We start from the raw sequence: 20,356 nt of genomic DNA, 5'->3' as shown, positions 1-20,356 counted from the left end.
AGGTCATCCCTTTGGTCAATCATGGTTTTCCAAAGCTGTGAGACGTGTAAAATAATGCATTTTAAGAAAGTATCTGCACTATATGTTTGTTAGCTAGCTAGCCAGCCAGTTTAAGAGGAATGATTCCATTAATGTTTCAAATGAACTGCCAATGTGCCAACATTCCATTCAAACAATGCCATACACTGGCTGAAATCAGTTGATGGTAGGACATAAAACAAGTTGTAAATGCAACAAGTACTGATATTGTATCATCAAATAGCACTCAACTTTCCAAGAAATCAAAAAATTAGACATTTATGGTCAGTTTACATATATTTAAAAAAGGCTATTTATACAGAACATTTATATGACCATATTTTAGGTTGACAATTCTATTACACAATTTGATATATCACATGCCTTACTATTATTTTCCTGCATAAGAAAAAAAAAACTGGATTATGCCTCTACTGCCATTCATTCCAATTAGACTGGTTGGGATTTATCCCTGAACTTTTAAGGTTTATGACATAGTCCCTCTAGTAATTTAATAGACCAAATCAGAATATTTTTTAACAAAGCCGTTCTGGTAGTTTCGGGTTCCGCGTGTCAAAGCATAGGAAATCATATGCAGACCACCGCCGGACTAGCTAGATTATCTAATGCATAATGAATCTAGTCAGTTTTCTAGCATTTATATACAATCATCAACACTACTCTTGTTATCAAGTGTCCATTTTTCTGGAGGTCAGCCAGATAGCTTGTTTGCTTCGTTCATGGAGGAAATGCTAGCTAGCTACATTGCGGCTGACCTGTATGCTAGCCAGGGACATGTATTTATATGCATACATTTTTTAAATAATAAATAAACAAACACATAGCCAGCCAGCTAGCTCTAATTACAATGTTGGATAGCTAAAATCGGTTCCATCTATCTCACCATATTTGAACTTACCCAATCTTCAGCCACTGGCACTTTGCAGCATCCATTACTCAAAAACAGTAACGTTAGCTAGTTAATGTTAGCTAGCCCATCTGTAGCCCTCAACTACCTAGCTAGTTAGCTAGCTAGCCAAGTTCCAGTTATTGTCGTTATTTTTCAGCCATCTTGTTGGAACACCGAATGACCATAAGCTGCCTGCCAGTGGGTGCAGTAGCTAGCTAGTCCTGCCTTGCCATTGCATTGGCTATCTTGCCAGCACGCATGGATGAATGCAGATGTTAGTCATGTAAAGTTAGCAAGCAAAGACTACCCTCGTTTTCAATTAATAAGATGGCTTGGTAGCCACACAAATATATCCTTACCCAGTGTCGATGATGGTTCCATAGCCTGCCATTCGCTGAGCTGGGGCTACGAGGTTATCAGGAAGTGGACTAGTTATCTACTTGTCTGGCATAAGCCTAGCCTACATGTTGACCTATAATCATTGCAATTTGACTGTTTTGTTCTGCTAGCCATCTAGCTACCAGGTTTGGACTAGTTGCCTGCTTAATTGCTAGTAACTGAATGTTATACATAGAAAATAACCTCTGTTTAAAATATTATTATTTCTTGACTGTAATATCCATATATGAATGAGTGAACAGGAAGGCTACCATTGTTCGTTGTTTATTGAAAACAAACCGGTTTTGGACTTAGTCAACTAATGTGAGGCTGTGTGTCCCGAGTGGCACAGTGGTCTAAGGCACTGCATTTCAGCGCTTGAGGCGTCACAACAGACCCTGGTTCGATGTGATTGGAGTTCCATAGGGCGGTGCACAATTGACCCTGCGTCGTCTGGGTTAGGGTTTGGCCGAGGTAGTCAGTCATTGTAAAATAACTGACTTAACTTAACTGACTTGCCTAGTTAAATAAAGGTTCAATAAATAACTATCTGCTTGATCATTTCAAGATTACACCATGAAATAGCACTGCGACATTGCAATAACATAATCCATTGTCAAAGTCGGTTTTGCCGGCTCCTTACCTACGTGATTACTGATTTGTAAATACAGAGCACAACCATACAGAGAATCATGCACAGAATGCAACTTTCTCCATGCGGAACTACATCCGTTGTGAGACATTGTGATCTCTCATATAGGATCTCTATGGTTACAACCTTCTCCTCCATTAGTTTTTTTATTTGTTGTAATGCCAAACAAAAACAGCATTCCAAGTGCACACTTGTCCAACCACACAATTTGAATGACCATTCTATTTCAGCTTACTCAAGCTGTTTTGATCTAAAATTGCAAGTAAAAATGTAATTACCTTCCAATATCGCGCAGCCCTAGGTCAATGCATTATTCTAGGACAACACATTGTTAGACAACACATGGTTATCTTCGTGCTAGAGATAGCAAATTCAATAGAGAGAGGGAGAGAGAGAGAGAATGTGTGTGCCTTGCTAGTGTCCTAGAGTAGTACTCACCGGAGCAGTGTGCGCGCGGGCCAGGGGTGGCATGGGCATCTCTTCAGGCTCGGGCTGGTTCCAGTGGCGGGCATTGTACACAGCTTTAGCAGGGGACTGCACACAACAAAAACAACCACAGATCCAGGGTAAGTACAGTAGCAGTAGGAATGATGACAGAGGTTTCAGTAGCAGTGGATATAATTCAACATGAAGGCCTAAAACCAAAGACATACTTGACCTGTGTCCTCAGTTTTGGGAACAGTGAGCAAGACACACATCTGACGTGTTGTTATTATTAGCATCATAATCACCATACGAGCGGAATGGTGGAGACTGCTGAACGCAACTTCATAACGTCTACACTTATGACCCTGCATGGCTCGTTTCATCAACAAGTTGCTTTCAGAATCAGACTCCAGGACAAAAATGGTCAACTAGACCTAGGACACTTATTTAAACATTTACCAGAAACTAGACGGCTTCCAAAATAAATACATACATCCCCTACATTTCCACTCTGAGACATGTATGTTCATCCTATCTTATCATTCTAAAATCAAATCAAATTGTATTTGTCACATACACATGGTTAGCAGATGTTAATGCGAGTGTAGCGAAATGCTTGTGCTTCTAGTTCCGACAATGCAGTAATAACCAACAAGTAATCTAACTAACCATTCCAAAACTACTGTCTTATACACAGTGTAAGGGGATAAAGAATATGTACATAAGGATATATGAATGAGTGATGGTACAGAGCAGCATAGGCAGGATACAGTAGATGGTATCGAGTACAGTATATACATTTGAGATGAGTATGTAAACAAAGTGGCATAGTTAAAGTGGCTAGTGATACATGTATTACATAAGGATGCAGTCGATGATATAGATTACAGTATATACGTATGCATATGAGATGAATAATGTAGGGTAAGTAACATTATATAAGGTAGCATTGTTTAAAGTGGCTAGTGATATATTTACATCATTTCCCATCAATTCCCATTATTAAAGTGGCTGGAGTTGAGTCAGTGTTAGTGTCAGTGTCAGTGTGTTGGCAGCAGCCACTCAATGTTAGTGGTGGCTGTTTAACAGTCTGATGGCCTTGAGATAGAAGCTGTTTTTCAGTCTCTCGGTCCCAGCTTTGATGCACCTGTACTGACCTCGCCTTCTGGATGATAGCGGGGTGAACAGGCAGTGGCTCGGGTGGTTGATGTCCTTGATGATCTTTATGGCCTTCCTGTAACATCGGGTGGTGTAGGTGTCTTGGAGGGCAGGTAGTTTGCCCCCGGTGATGCGTTGTGCAGACCTCACTACCCTCTGGAGAGCCTTACGGTTGTGGGCGGAGCAGTTGCCGTATCAGGCGGTGATACAGCCCGCCAGGATGCTCTCGATTGTGCATCTGTAGAAGTTTGTGAGTGCTTTTGGTGACAAACCGAATTTCTTCAGCCTCCTGAGGTTGAAGAGGCGCTGCTGCGCCTTCTTCACGATGCTGTCTGTGTGAGTGGACCAATTCAGTTTGTCTGTGATGTGTATGCCGAGGAACTTAAAACTTGCTACCCTCTCCACTACTGTTCCATCGATGTGGATAGGGGGGTGTTCCCTCTGCTGTTTCCTGAAGTCCACAATCATCTCCTTAGTTTTGTTGACGTTGAGTGTGAGGTTATTTTCCTGACACCACACTCCGAGGGCCCTCACCTCCTCCCTGTAGGCCGTCTCGTCGTTGTTGGTAATCAAGCCTACCACTGTTGTGTCGTCCGCAAACTTGATGATTGAGTTGGAGGCGTGCGTGGCCACGCAGTCGTGGGTGAACAGGGAGTACAGGAGAGGGCTCAGAACGCACCCTTGTGGGGCCCCAGTGTTGAGGATCAGCGGGGTGGAGATGTTGTTGCCTACCCTCACCACCTGGGGGCGGCCCGTCAGGAAGTCCAGTACCCAGTTGCACAGGGCGGGGTCGAGACCCAGGGTCTCGAGCTTGATGACGAGCTTGGAGGGTACTATGGTGTTGAACGCCGAGCTGTAGTCGATGAACAGCATTCTCACATAGGTATTCCTCTTGTCCAGATGGGTTAGGGCAGTGTGGTTGAGATTGCATCGTCTGTGGACCTATTTGGGCGGTAAGCAAATTGGAGTGGGTCTAGGGTGTCAGGTAGGGTGGAGGTGATATGGTCCTTGACTAGTCTCTCAAAGCACTTCATGATGACGGAAGTGAGTGCTACGGGGCGGTAGTCGTTTAGCTCAGTTACCTTAGCTTTCTTTGGAACAGGAACAATGGTGGCCCTCTTGAAGCATGTGGGAACAGCAGACTGGTATAGGGATTGATTGAATATGTCCGTAAACACACCGACCAGCTGGTCTGCGCATGCTCTGAGGGCGCAGGTGGGGATGCCGTTCTAGCCTATCCAGGTCTGAGGAAGCTCACTTCGTCATTATCAAAACATTAGATCTGATAGAGTGGTGAATGGTGATGGAAGGAATACAAAAATCAGAGATAATTTAGACATAAAAGTATCTTAATTTCCTAGGTAGACCTTTCAGTATGTTCTAACATTGCATTCTAATGAAAAACCATACATTTTTTGAAGTAGTCCAGAGCATGTCCTGAATAGGAAATGGCCTATATTGAGAGGATGTTATGATTATATAACCCATAAACCATGCTTCTATCCAACAATGTGAGTTAAGTACATGTCAGAAACTCATGACAGGCCTGAAGGAAACAGCAAATATCTGTAAACTTCCCAAATGTCGACAAAACAAAACACACTACACAGGGTTGGATAATATTTAGTCTGTTAAATAGATAATGTGACAAATAACATTGAAAATGCTTTTTTGCGCAATTGTTGGTAAAATAACATAGGGTCGGGACAATACCAGTATTGCGATACTAGTATCGTGGCAAGGAAACAAAACATGAAGCAGATTTAACTTTTTGGGAAAACAGCCCTAATGTTTGAAACAAACATCTGTTGTCATTCAGATTCACATGTATTTATTTATTTTCCAAGCTATAGCACAATATTTTACATACAGCAGGTTTTTAAAGAACCAAATAGTTTGGTGAGCTTCATTTTTCCATGGTAAAAATATTGCGATACTGGTATCGACCCGGCCCTAGAACAACCTTAATGTCGAAGTAAACTACAGTCACACAATGCTATGTTGTGTGGTCCACTAGGACATGGAAAAGCATGCACAGTTTATTATTTAGGCTACATATGAAATAAATGGATGTTGAACTTAACAGGATGGTGAAAGTGCACAGCAATGAACTTGGTGCTCATTTCCCAGAAATATAATTATGTATAAAAGTCGTAATTTGTATAATGGTGACATGATTATCGGTGCTTGTCTGCCAAATAAAATTATTGCGCTCTGATCCATAGTCTCATCATGTACAGTTGAAGTCGGAAGTTCACAGACACCTTAGCCAAATACATTTAAACTCAGTTTTTTACAATTCCTGACATTTAATCATTGTAAACATTCCCTGTCTTAGGTCAGTTAGGATCACCACTTTATTTTAAGAATGTGAAATGTCAGAATAATAGTTGAGAGTAGAGGTCGACCGATTATGATTTTAAAGCACCGATACCGATTATTGGAGGACCAAAAAAAGCGGATACCGATTAAATCGGACGATTTTTTAAAATTTGTAATAATGACAATTACAACAATACTGAATGAACACTTATTTTAACTTAAAATAATACACCAATAAAATCAATTTAGCCTCAAATAAATAATGAAACATGTTCAATTTGGTTAAAAAAATGCAAAAACAAAGTAAAAGTGCAATATGTACAATGTAAGAAAGCTAACATTTCAGTACCTTTCTCAGAACATGAGAACATATGAAAGCTGGTGGTTCCTTTTAACATGAGTCTTCAATATTCCCAGGTAATAAGTTTTAGGTTGTAGTTATTATAGGAATTATAGGACTATTTCTATACCATTTGTATTTCATTAACCTTTGACTATTGGAAGTTCTTATAGGCACTTTAGTATTGCCAGTGTAACAGTATAGTTTCCGTCCCTCTCCTCACTCCTACCTGGGCTCGAACCAGGAACACATCGACAACAGCCACCCTCGAAGCAGCGTTACCCCTCGCACCACAAAAGCTGTAGCCCTTGCAGAGCAAGGGGAACAACTACTCCAAGTCGCGGAGCGAGTGACGTTTGAAACGCTATTAGCGCACACCCCGCTAATTAGCTAGCCATTTCACATCGGTTACACGAGCGTAATCTCGGGAGTTGAGAGGCTTAAAGTCATAAACAGCTGCTGGCAAACGCACAAAAGTGCTGTTTGAATGAATGCTTACGAGCCTGTTGGTGCCTACCATCGCTCAGTCAGACTGCTCTATCAAATCATAGACTTAGTTATAACATGATAGCACACAGAAATACGAGCATTAGGTCATTAATATGGTTGAATCCGGAAACTATCATCTCGAAACCAAGACGTATATTCTTTCAGTGAAATACGGAACCGTTCTGTATTTTATCTAACGGGTGGCATCCTTAAGTCTAAAATATTCCTGTTTCAATGCACAACCTTCAATGTTATGTCATAATTACGTAAAATTCTGGCAAATTAGGCAGCCCAAACTGTTGCATATACACGGACTCTGCGTGAAATGAACGCAAGAGAAGTGACAATTTCACCTGGTTAATATTAGGTACACATTGGAGCAACCATACGCACCGCATCGATTAGGACAACGCAGGACACGCTGCAACGCAGGACACGCTAGATAAACTAGCACTATCATCAACCATGTGTAGTTAACTAGTGATTATGATTGATTGTTTTTTATAAGATAAGTTTAATGCTAGCCAGCAACTTACCTTGGCTTACTGCATTCGGGTAACAGGCAGTCTCCTCGTGGAGTGCAATGAGAGGCAGGTGGTTAGAGCTTTGGACTAGTTAACTGTAAGGTTGCAAGATTGAATCCCCCGAGCTGACAAGGTAAAAATCTGTCGTTCTGCCCCTGAACGAGGCAATTAACCCACCTTTCCTAGGCCGTCATTGAAAATAAGAATGTGTTAACTGACTTGCCTACTTAAATAAAGATTAAATAAAAAGGTGTAAAAAATAAATAAATAAAATAAATAAACCAGTGTCCAAAAATACAGATTTAGATTGTTATGAAAACTTGAAATCTGCCCTAATTAAATCGGTTGACCTCTCGTAGAGAGAATGATTTCACATCACATTCCCAGTGGGTCAGAAGTTTACATACACTCAATTAGTATTTGGTAGCCTTCCATGAGCTTCCTACAATAAATTGGGTGATTTTTGGCCCATTCCTCCTGACAGAGCTGGTGTAACTGAGTCAGGTTTGTAGGCCTCCTTGCTCGCACAAGCCGTTTCAGTTCTGCCCACAAATTTTCTATGGGATTGAGGTTAGGGCTTTGTGATGGCCACTCCAATACCATGACTTTGTTGTCCTTAGGCCGTTTTGCCACAACTTTGTATGCTTGGGGTCATTGTCCATTTGGAAGACCCATTTGCCACCAAGCTTTACCTTCCTGACTGATGTCTTGAGATGTTGCTTCAATATATGCACATAATTTTCCTTCCTCATGAAGCCATCTATTTTGTGAAGTGCACCAGTCCCTCCTGCAGCAAAGTACCCCCACAACATGATACTGCCACCCCCGTGCTTCACGGTTATTATATTATTATTATTATTATTATTACGGTTATTATATTCCTCCAAACATAACGATGGTCAATATGGCCAAGCAGTTCTATTTTTGTTTCATCAGATAATAGGACATTTCTCCAAAAAGTACAATCTTTGTCCCCATATGCAGATGCAAACCGTAGTCTGGGTTTTTGATGGAGGTTAGGGAGCTGTGGCTTCTTCCTTGCTGAGCGGCCTTTCAGGTTATGTCGATATAGGACTTGTTTTACTGTGGATATAGATACTTTTGTACCTGTTTCCTCCAGCATCTTCACAAGGTCCTTTGCTGTTGTTCTGGAATTGATTTGCACCTTTCACACCAAAGTTCGTTCATCTCCAGGAGACAGAACGCGTCTCCTTCCGGAGCGGTATGACGGCTACGTGGTCCCATGGTGTTTATACTTGCATACTATTGTTTTTACAGATGAACGTGGTACCTTCAGGCGTTTGAAAATTGCTCCCAAGGATGAACCAGACATGTGGAGGTCTATACATTTTTTGCTGAGGTCTTGGCTGATTTCTTTTGATTTTCCTATGATGTCAAGCAAAGAGGCACAGAGTTGGAAGGTAGGCCTTGAAATACATCCACAGGTACACCTCCAATTGACTCAAATGATGTCAATTAGCCTATCAGAAGCTTTTAAAGCCATGACATCATTTTCTGGAATTTTCAAAGCTGTTTAAAGGCACAGTCAACTTAGTGTATGTAAACTTCTGACCCACTGTTATTGTGATACAGTGAATTCTAACTGAAATAATCTGTCTGTAAACAATTGTTGGAAAAATTACTTGTGTCATGCACAAAGTAGATGTCCTAACCGACTTGCCAAAACTATAGTTTGTTAACAAGAAATTTGTGGAGTGGTTGAAAAACGAGTTTTAATGACTCCATCCTAAGTGTATGTAAACTTCCGACTTCAACTGTAGCCCATCTCTACACTGCATCTGCAAGCTGTTGGCTAGAGCGCACTGCCAAGACCAGAGTGGACACATTTACTGTGTTTGTGTGTGTGTGTGCCAAAACCATTGTTCCTGAAAAACTCAGCTACTGTGGGGAGTGCAGTTAATACTTATTATTGGAATTAAAACAAATCTAGTGGTCCTCTTTCAAGGCTTAAAAATCACTCGTTTTGATGGTCAGTCTAGACATGTGTGCTATGACAATAGTGTGACTTTGCGCTTGATTTGGTCAAATGCTTGAGTTGAGGCGAGAGGTTCTTGTGATGTTTCTGAAGATGCATGTAATTATGCCTATCCCATTCATCTGCCTTGCAAAAAAAAAAGCAGTGTTCTATATCCAGAGACGCAAAGCAGAAGGAATCAATAACAATATCACAGCACAGAAATCCCTTTATTGGGAACGTTCTCCCACTGCTCACCCGTGACTGCTTGAAACATTATTGAACATGTACTCACTCCCCTTAGTGAAAGCAATTCTATCTGGGTTACCTCATGAGCACCGCTACAAATACACTGTGAATCAAACAACTATTTCCATACACACACTCCATCACACACACACACACAAAAATCAGACTTCATAGATCCCTCACCTTTTTGGGCCCACTGAAGATCTTCCTGCCAGCCTCCATGGATTTGTCCCCCTGTTTTCCTGAGCGACCCTTCTGCCCTTCAGACCCACCAGGGATCGAGTCATCAGAAAACTCCAGAATATCTGAGAGGGGGAAACAGCACAATAAGGTGGAATCAACATGATGGAAATACATGTACAATAGAAATCCTGTTACATGTTGAAGGAAAAAGTAACACATCCTATTTAGACTGTATATGACATAGCTTATCAAATCACCTGTGTTTTTCATAGAGCTAAACTCTTTATTGCCTTTAGACAAACACAAACATCAACAGTATATGTCACCTGTACTGCTGCTGCCCTGGCTGTCCTGAGAGTCGCTGGGCTGGGGGCTGTCCACAATAGCTGCCATTGGAGCTGCTGCAGCCTTCTTGGCCTTCCTCTTCTCTTTGGCCTGGGAGCCCTCCTCTTCATCACTGTCGCTCTCGCTGAGGTCATCAAAGCCAAAGTACTTGATCTTGTAGCTGCTGCTTCCACCAGCCGCGTGGTCCACTCCCTCCTCCCCCTCCTGGTCACCTTTATCCTCGAAGCCAAAGAACTCCAGCTTGGTCTCCTTCTTGGTCTTACTCTGGGTGGTTCGGGACCTGACGGTTACAAGAGGAGAATCGATTAATTTCAAATCAGCAGCTGACATTAAAAACACGAAAACAATAGTCAAAGGTTAATTGTCTTCTTAAACAGAACAGGTGCTTAAATCGAGAAAACAGATTCACCTAGGTTTAGGTATAGTGGAAACATTTGGTAAACCACATATGAGGGTGAGCTGAGTGTGTATAAGAAGGGACGTTATGCGCTTACCTGTAAATATACAGTTGTACAATATTAAGCAGTATCAAGCATGTCATGAAGGACCAGTGGGAGGCAACTACGGCAAGAGTCCTGAGTGTACGGTCTGGGCCACAGCCAGTGGAGTCGTTTACCTGGTGGGTTTGGCTGGAGGTATGTCTGCCTTCTTCCTCAGCCGTCCCGCCTCCCCCAGGTCAGCAGGGGGTGCGCTGGTGATGAGCTCGTCCATGCTGCGCTCTATGGAGTCCTGGATGGTGACGTTACACACCGACAGGCAGGATGGGTGCAGCACCGTATAGTCCCGTACTCGACCCCTGCCAGCAGGTTTAGTCGCCGGTTTGGCCACTGTTGTGATAGCATTAGTGCAACCCCTGGCAGTGGACACACTTTTGGGAATCAGTGCAGCCGGACTGCTGGTGGCTAAGGGCAGTTTGCTGTCGCTAGTAGCAGAAGCATCTAGAACATCGGAGACCTTGTTTGGCTTGGGCCGGATGTATTTCCTAGTATTGGACGGCCTGAGGAGGAACGGGGAGGGAGGGATGTTGTCAACAACCGGCTCGGCCGGAGACTCGTGTTCAGCACTTTTCATCCCACCTGAGGAGAGCCCATCCTTGGAAGATGAGGACTGGGAGTCCCCACTAAACCCTGGTGCCTCAGCTGAGTCTTTTTCCTGGAGATGATCCATGCTAGGGGAGGAGGTAGAAAACTCCTGGGTTCCTATTAGGCTCCATTCCACATAGGGGTCCTTGGGCACAGTCTTTGAAACAGAGGACTGAGCAATAGGCTTCTGGTTACTCTCTGATTTATTTCTGAACAAGGACTGTCTACTCTTTTCTGCACCCTCATTGGACAATGTTTGCTTGCCTGTGAGCACAAAAGAGACAAAAAGAGCATGTTAACAAAAAGGAAGCATTATAAGACAAGCATTATAAATTACTGTTTCAGATTTTGTTCCAACACGGTTGTTTGGTTTGTGTCATTTCTAATCAGTAATCTAATTCTAAATGAAAGGGGTACAGGCCTATTGAGACGATGGCGTTGCAGTAAAGCCCGATTTATCTTTAGTGAGCCGTCAGGGACAGATAGAGACGAGATAAGCTGACACAGAAGCTGGCAGCAGACTAAAAGCCCACAGGGGAGCCCATCACTTTATCTTCTCCAGAAACATCCCATTATCACAGACACACAGTTTTCCTTCCATAATATATATATATATATATATTTTTAAATCGCAATAAATAAAGTGAAATACAAGAGACAGGCAGGTGTTCTTTAGCTACTGTATACACACACACACACACAGACACAATTATTCTACAAGCACCTGTGGAAACAAAACCAGGTTTCCATCCAACCTTTTAATTCAAGTATAGTACATGTCGGATAATTATGTTGTTTTCTTCACAACAGGCCTGATGGAAACACCAAATTTGTCAGTAAACTGATCATCGCTAGACTTCCATGTTCAGGTATTACCATACAAGTCAAAACTAACTCGGCCACTCAGGAACGTTCACTGTCTTCTTGGTGAGCAACTCTAGTATAGATTTGGCCTTGTTTTAGAAGGTTATTGTCCTTCTGAAAGGTGAATTAATCTCCCAGTGTCTGGTGGAAAACAGGCTAAACCCAAGATTTCCTCTAGGATTTTGCTTGTGCTTAGCTCTGTATGTGTTTCTTTTTTATCCTGAAAAATTCCCCAGTCCTTAATGATTATAAGCATATCCATAACATGATGCAGCCACCACTACGCTTGAAAATATTGAGAGTGGTACTCAGGGACAAAGTACCACTCAGTAGTGTGTTGTATTTGCCCCAAACATAACACTTTGTATTCAAGACAAAAAGTGAACTGCTTTGACACATTTTTGGCAGTATGATTTAAATGCCTTGTTGAAAACAGGATGCATGTTATGGAATATTTTTATTCTGTACAGGCTTCCTTCTTTTCACTCGTTCATTTTTTTTAATGACTACCTCATCTCTGTACCCCACACACAATTATCGGTCGAATAGTGAATCTCAAACAGATTCAACCACAAAGACCAGGGAGGTTTTCCAATGCCTCGGAAAGAAGGGCACCTATTGGTAGATGGGTAAAAAAGAAGACATTGAATATCCCTGCACATGATGAAGTTATTAATTACACTTATTGTGGAGAAACTAGAATGTTGTCAATTCATCCTGTTTTCTACCACAGTAATTCAACTCTGTAACTGTTTAAGTCACCATTGGCCTCATGGTGAAATCCCTGAATACACCTGTATCTTTGTAGTGACTGCATGTATTGATACACCATCCAAAGTGTAATTAATAACTGCAGGGTTTTTCATGCTCAACAGTTTCCCCTGTGTATCATGAATGGTCCACCATCCAAAGGACATCCAGACAATTTGACAACTGTGTGAAGCATTGTATTCAACATTGGCCAGCATCGCTGTGGAACGCTTTTGACACCTTGTAGAGTGACGAATTGAGGCTGTTCTGAAGTGGGGACAAGTCAATATTAGATAGGTGTTTCTAATGTTTGGTATACTCAGTATTTATTGGGACTATATGAATTCTAGCTACTTCTGAAGCACATGTGCCCTAGAAACTAATATGTAACACTGTAAAAGACATTTGTTTATTATAAAATCTAAAATGTTGATACGAATACCTGTCATTGAAATTACAAAGTAATTTGTGGAAAATTGTGTCCACATTGTGTTAAAAAAAATATAAAAAAATGTAATAAATAAAAAAAAGCACAATTTTCCTATTGCGATGCATTACATTTAAAATTGTAGTCTCTTTAAAAACGTCAGGTTTGTGGTGACGACATGCAAGAGATCTGTCATTCATTCATTGCTATGATCATTGATCTCCTGAAGGAGCTATCCTTTCTATTTTATTTTTGTGCCCCCAAATGCTTGGATATAATGGTAAGGTTACCAGGTTGCCAGCTAGCTAGCCAATGAGGTAATGTGATCAAAGTGTAAACAAATGGTTAACGACACACAAGTCGTTTTAGAACAGCCCACGACATGGTTAAGATTTTTTTTTAAAGTAAGCAATGTTCGCTCTAGTAATGGTGCAAACATGACGCTATTAAATATGCACTCACTTTTTTTTCTAAAAACAACAGTACAGCGAAGCCTTATCAGCACAACAATTATTTCCTGGGAGATATTTTTCCTAGTCGCTCAGTGCTCCCAAAATAAAACTCCTGATCGCACAGCAAAATATTTTGTTGCATATGCAACCAAATTGGTCGCACTTTAGAGCCCTGTAAAAAAGCAACATTTTTTTTGTAACAAAACCCCTCAGTAGAGCTGAAAAAGCAATGGAAACCAATTTTATGTGCACTACAGCATCAAGCACATCCTTTTATCCACAACAACTCAATTTGATGGAAACATCTCTGGAAAAGCCACATATTGTTTTTATTCAGATTTTAGAATGTTCTCATGAAACTCTGTTGCTAATTGGATGGAAATCCAGCTCGTGACAAAGTGCACACAACATCTCATTCTAAACTTCCGAGAGCATCCTCTCGAATGAACATATCCAACATGTTTATGGCCAACAGTCAGAGTTATCTGCCATCCAGTTCTTACCTGTAGATGTGCTGTTGGAGTTCCTACTGGTATCCACTGGTACTGTGGCTGTAGCAGAAGGCAGTTTACTGGCCTCCCCCTCAGCCGGTTTAGACTGGGGCAGACCGAAGGAGGTGACAGGCTTGGACTCATCATCGCTGTCAAAACCAAAAGGATCTTCTGAGCTGTCATCATCCTCAATCCGGGGCCTCTTGAGTAACTCGACTACTTCAGGCTTCAGAGTGGGCCGCTTAGAGCCCAGTTGGGCCTTGTAAGTGGTCTCTCCCCATTTGGTGCTAAGTGTGGCCTTGTTGGAGAAGACCTCTTCAAATTTGGAGTTTGCCTCCCCTCCCTTACGGCTGTAGGTTTTACCAAATCTGGATGTCATGGTGATTGATGTATGTTACATATTCTCTGTAACACCAGAAAACAATATTAGTTTAGCAATATTTATCTCACACAAAGCTGGGGGAGGGTGTGTAGGTCTACAGGCAAAATAGGTTAAATGTCTTTCCCTGACTATTTGTGATCAGACAATTAGCATACCTACAGATAGCTAATAAACTGGAGGGGGTCACATACTGCATTTATCTAGCCAACAGATCCGACCCGCTTGCATACAACTGCACTAGGGTCGGAACACCTTCTAGTGTAGATTAAGGCACAGCGGAGCCGATGAGAAATGCTAAATAGTCTACCTACCTACAACTGGGGAAAAAAAAAAAAAAAAGCTATCATGATTGTGCTGCTCAGTCTCCTCTAACTCACGTGACTCTGCTGCCCACTGCACTGCTCTCTCAACACACACACCCTATGCCCCCCCCCCTCCCCACCACTCACGCAACAGCCTGCTTCGCTGCCTGAGTCAGCAACAGCAGGTAAAAGTAAAATACGAAACAAATATTAATAAATGAGAAAGGCACATTATCATTAGTGTTAAACCAAGAAGAAAACGTCTGCTAGTTTTTCTCAGAAACTGCCATTTTAGTCCTCATGTTAGCTAGCAGTATACACAGCAGCCATCATGAAATGGCACCAAGTTGAACAACAAAGGAGCTGCTGTGACTTCCATAACCTAGCATGAGGACGAAAAGGACAATTTCAGGTCATGTGAGTGAGAGGAGACAGAGCAGCAAGCGTGCACATCGTGACAGCTTTTTACCAGTTGTAAGTAGGTAGGCTAATTAGCTTGTCATTAGAGATGCCCATGTCCAATGGTCAGTGCTATCCGGGATCCTAGGGACGCCTCTACCCTAAACTGGAGGTCGACCGATTAATCGGAATGGCCGATTAATTAGGGGCGATTTCAAGTTTATGACAATCGGTAATCTGCATTTTTGGACACCGATTGTGGTCGATTAAAAATATATTTATATATAAAAAAAAAAAATGTAAACCTTTTATTTAACCAGGCAAGTCAGTTCAGAACACATTCTTATTTTCAATGATGGCCTAGGAACGGTGGGTTAACTGCCTTGTTCAGGGGCAGAACGACAGATTTTTACCTTGTCAGCGCTGAGATTTGATCTTGCAACCTTCCGGTTACTAGTCCAACGCTCTAACCACCTGCCTTACATTGCACTCCACGAGGAGCCTGCGTGGCAGGCTGACTACCTGTTACGCGAGTGCAGCAAGAAGCCAAGGTAAGTTGCTAGCTGGCATTAAACTTACCTTATAAAAAAAACAATCAATATTAACATAATCACTAGTTAACTACACATGGTTGATGATATTACTAGTTTATCTAGCTTGTCCTGCGTTGCATATAATCCATGCGGTACCCATTAATTTCTCATCTAATCACAGTCTACTTCGCCAAACAGGTGATGTTCGTGAAAAAAGCACTGTCGTTGTACCAATGTGTACCTAACCATAACATCAATGCCTTTCTTTAAAATCAATACACAAGTATATATTTTTAAACCTGCATATTTAGTTAATATTGCCTGCTAACATAACATTAATTTTAACTAGGGAAATTAGGTCACTTCTCTTGCGTTCCGTGCAAGAAGCCAGGGTATATGCAGCGGTTTGGGTCGCCTGGCTCGTTGCGAACTGTGTGAAGACCATTTATTCCTAACAAAGACCGTAATTAATTTGCCAGAACTGTACATAATTATGACATAACATTGAAGGTTGTACAATGTAAGAGCAATATTTAGACTTTGGGATGACACCCGTTAGATAAAATACGGAATGGTTCCGTATTTTACAGAGAATAAATGTTTTGTTTTAGAAATTATAGTTTCCCGATTTGACCATATTAATGACCTAAGGCTCGTATTTCTGTGTGTTATTATGTTGTAATTAAGTCTATGATTTGATAGAGCAGTCTGACTGAGCGGTGGTAGGCAGCAGCAGGCTCGTAAGCATTCATTCAAACATCACTTTCGTGTGTTTTCCAGCAGCTCTTCGCTGTGCTTCAAGCATTGAGCTGTTTATGACTTCAAGCCTATCAACTCCCAAGATTAGGCTGGTGTAACCGATGTGAAATGGCTAGCTTGTTAGCGGGGTGACGTCACTCGCTGATTCCTTGAAGTAATTGTTCCCCTTGCTTTGCAAGGGCCGCGGCTTTTGTGGAGCAATGGGTAACGATGCTTCGAGAGTGGCTGTTGTCGATGTGTTCCTGGTTCGAGCCCTGGAAGATATACTGTTACACTGGCAATACTAAAGTGCCTATAAAAACATCTAATAGTCAAAGGTATATGAAATACAAATGGTATAGAGAGAAATAGTCCTATAATAACTACAACCTAAAACTTCTTACCTGGGAATATTGAAGACTCATGTTAAAAAGGAACCACCAGCTTTCATATGTTCTCATGTTCTGAGCAAGGAACTTAAACGTTAGCTTTTTTACATGGCACATATTGCACTTTTACTTTCTTCTCCAACACTTTGTTTTAGCATTATTTAAACCAAATTAAACATGTTTCATTATTTATTTGAGGCTAAATGGATTTTTATGTATTATATGAAGTTAAAATAAGTGTTCATTCAGTATTGTTGTAATTGTCATTATTACAAATAAAAATAAAATAAAAAAATAAAAAAAATAAAATGAATCCGATTAATCGGTATCGGCTTTTTTAATCGGTATCGGTGCTGAAAAAAAAACATAATCGGTAGACCTCTAATGTAGACCAATCAGGGGCTAGTCTAACTGAATCTAGCTAAGCAAACCATCAAAGTTGAATTACAATCATAAACCCACTTTTGTCATTTCATTGGCATAGGCTACTGACAAGTCAATCCCGCAAACAGGACATTTACAAAAATGTGTACTTTGTAGTCTCAACATCTGGCACATAATAACGGCACAATTACCAGAAAACAGCAGGCGGGAGCGACACTGTGTGCTAGCTAGTTAACTAGCACGCTAGCTAGCATATGGTGTCCATAACTAGCTAACATACGGGTTGTGTTAGCGGGAGGACTACGGGAGGCAGGGGCAGAAAAAAAGTCAGATAATACTTTTATTTCCCTTTTGAACCACATTCAAAAGTGTCACAAGCATGAGGATGCCATGCTCGAGGCGGTTCATGCAGGAACCAATAGGGTGCACCCCAAATTGCAAATTGGGATATACATTTGTGCTAGACCTGGCAACCCTGCTCTACAGTGTCTTTAATCTACACACCCACTTAAGCTTCATGTCCACCAGACTCGTCAAATTCTTTGCATTCTGGCAGAAGTCATTCAGTGTCAATGGAGCCGTCCGCAAAGCTACGTTTGGGATGCCACATTAGGCTGTGGTGTGCTCAATATTTTCAACTCATGCGCTGCATTTCCATGCGGTGGTACAAACAGAAGTTCATAAAAGTTCCATGATCGGGATGGAACCATACAGAGGCCAAATGATGATGACTATTGTGTAGTTAGAGAGAAGATACACACTGGCTGAATGACTGGAAATGTGTCTCTGGTAAGAATGACACAATTCAACATTACTACACTTGGGTAGTGTGCCCTGTTGGCTAGTTTTCACAAAACCATCCAGCAGAATGGCGTGCAAAATGAATATGCACAGAACTGTTCTGTGTGTAATTTAGCATGCCATCATGCAGGGCAAGCTAGTGATTTGAAAAAAATCAGTACTATCTTTGGGAACAACCAGTTTAATGTATTGATGTTGCTAGAGATGAAAATAACTTCATCCATTCTAATTATTAGCTATGGTCGAAAATTATCTTTTACATGCTGCATGCAACCCGTCCTGCATCAAGTACGGGAAACACGGTCTAGACATCCAGCAAAAACATAAGGCATTATTAGTCTGTTCGACCCTAATGCAGCTGTAAGCAAACGGGTCGGATCTGCTGGCTACATACTTAACGGTGTTATATAGCTAACGTTAGCCTTTTAACACTATATTTAGCATTTATCACTAACAGTTATAGCTATTTAGCTAGTTCTAAATGTAACTGAGCAGTAACGTCGTTATTTTCCTCATTGATGTAGCATAGCCAGCTAACTGGCTAGTTAGCTAACTACACAACTTTGACTGAGTTAGTCATTGCAAACCATGGCACGACTGGCTGGTTGATTGGGCCAATGCAAGGATAAGCTAGGCAGTTGTGAAGAAGAGCGACAGAACAGCCATTAGCAAGATGGTTTAGAAACGCTGTCATTAGTTAGTTAACGTTAGTTAGCCATGTTTACATTTTAGCCTAGTTAGCTACATTTTCTAACGTTAGCTAGCCAGTAAACGCAGCCTTGAAGATGATTGGTTATTTTCTGTAACAAAACGTGTGGAAATGTATTTCTCAACATTAGCAATGTTACACGTTAAAACAAGACATGGTGCGATATCGCTAACACCGGAAAAACACTCAACTCAGACAGTGGGACCGCTTCTTCTGCACCCGGCTAGGCCTCTTCTTAGACTTCGGCGTAATCACACAAAACAAGCGTTAACTCCGTGCAAAGATAGCCACAGTTTACAAACACGATACAGAATGTACCAATGGGAAAAACTGCGCTTATAGCGGTACATAGATGACCGGTATTGTTTTAAATTCTTTCCGGATTCTGGACTTTATTTATTTTTTAGTGCCAATGACTCCCATTCTTCTGATTCTTCTTCGTGTGGTTCTCCAGCAGACTAGACGCTTTCTTCTTCGATGAGGTTTAACTGCAGTTGGCATCCAATAAATGTTGCATTACAGCCACCTATTAGACTGGAGTACAACTCCCTTATACTTTGCTTGAATAAAGAAATACCCTAACATCAAACACGACACTCACAAAAAAGTAATAATAATTCAAAATAACACCACCCTACTCCACTATTTAAATCTATTTAGTACTACTTCAGGCCAACAGCCTGAAAGGATGGGAAGTACAGGTGATAACCATTCCTATAAATGCTAAAAATCCAATCTTACTGAAACATACAATACCAGTCATTCAAGGGTTTTTATTTATTTTTACTATGTTCTACATTGTAGAATAATAGTGAAGACATAAAACTATGAAATAACACATATCATGTAGTAACCAAAAAAGTGTTAAACATATATTTGAGATTCTTCAAAGTAGCCACCTTTTGCCTTGATGTCAGCTTTGCACACTCTTGGCATTCTCTCAACCAGCTTCACGTGGAATGCTTTTCCAACAGTCTTGAAGGAGTTCCCACATATGCTGAGCACTTGTTGGTTGCTTTTCCTTCAATCTGTGGTCCAACTCATCCCAAACCATCTCAATTGGGTTGAGGTCGGGTGATTGTGGAGGCCAGGTCACCTGATGCAGCACTCCATCACTCTCCTTCTTGGTCAAATGGCCCTTACACAGCCTGGAGGTGTGTTGGGTCATTGTCCTGTTGAAAAACAAATGATAGTCCCACTAAGCACAAACCAGATAAGATGGTGTGTCGATGCAGAATGCTGTGGTGGCCATGTCATGCTGGTTAAGTGTGCCTTGAATTCTAAATAAATCACCAACAGTGTTACCAGCTAAGAACCATCACACCTCCTGCTCCATGCTTCACGGTGGTAACCACGCATGCGGAGATCATCCGTTCACCTACTCTGCTTCTCACAAAGACACGGCGGTTGAAACCTAAATTCTCACATTTGGACTCATCAGACCAAAGGACAGATTTCCGCCAGTCTAATGTCCATTGCTCATGTTTTTTGGCCCAAGCAAGTCTCTTCTTATTATTGGTGTTTTTTAGTAGTGGTTTCTTTGCAGCAATTCGATAATGAAGGCCTGATTCACGCAGTCTCCTCTGAACAGTTGATGTTGAGATGTGTCTGTTACTTGAACTCTGTGAAGCATTTATTTGGGCTGCAATTTCTGAGGCTGGTATCTGTAACTCTAATGAACTTT

At 41.4% G+C, this 20,356-nt stretch overlaps 1 protein-coding gene across 1 annotated transcript in view; it reads right to left on the bottom strand.

Annotated features, from left to right (window-relative positions):
* LOC110502510 (wings apart-like protein homolog) overlaps nucleotides 1–19,564 on the bottom strand; it is a 37,953-nt gene extending 18,389 nt beyond the window's left edge. The window contains exons 1-6 of the mRNA XM_021580578.3: nucleotides 18,864–19,564; nucleotides 14,048–14,440; nucleotides 10,586–11,315; nucleotides 9,951–10,249; nucleotides 9,625–9,746; nucleotides 2,397–2,492 (exon numbers count right to left, since the gene is read on the bottom strand). Coding sequence (XP_021436253.3) covers nucleotides 2,397–2,492; nucleotides 9,625–9,746; nucleotides 9,951–10,249; nucleotides 10,586–11,315; nucleotides 14,048–14,414 — 1,614 coding nt within the window. The 5' untranslated portion in view covers nucleotides 14,415–14,440; nucleotides 18,864–19,564. The remainder of the gene's footprint in view (nucleotides 1–2,396; nucleotides 2,493–9,624; nucleotides 9,747–9,950; nucleotides 10,250–10,585; nucleotides 11,316–14,047; nucleotides 14,441–18,863) is intronic.
* Nucleotides 19,565–20,356: the final 792 nt, after the last annotated feature.

The sequence above is a fragment of the Oncorhynchus mykiss genome, chromosome 23, assembly GCF_057628025.1.
Source record: "Oncorhynchus mykiss isolate SJ-2025 chromosome 23, ASM5762802v1, whole genome shotgun sequence".
NCBI lineage: Eukaryota > Metazoa > Chordata > Actinopteri > Salmoniformes > Salmonidae > Oncorhynchus > Oncorhynchus mykiss.
This window is presented reverse-complemented; position numbering and strand designations above follow the sequence as displayed.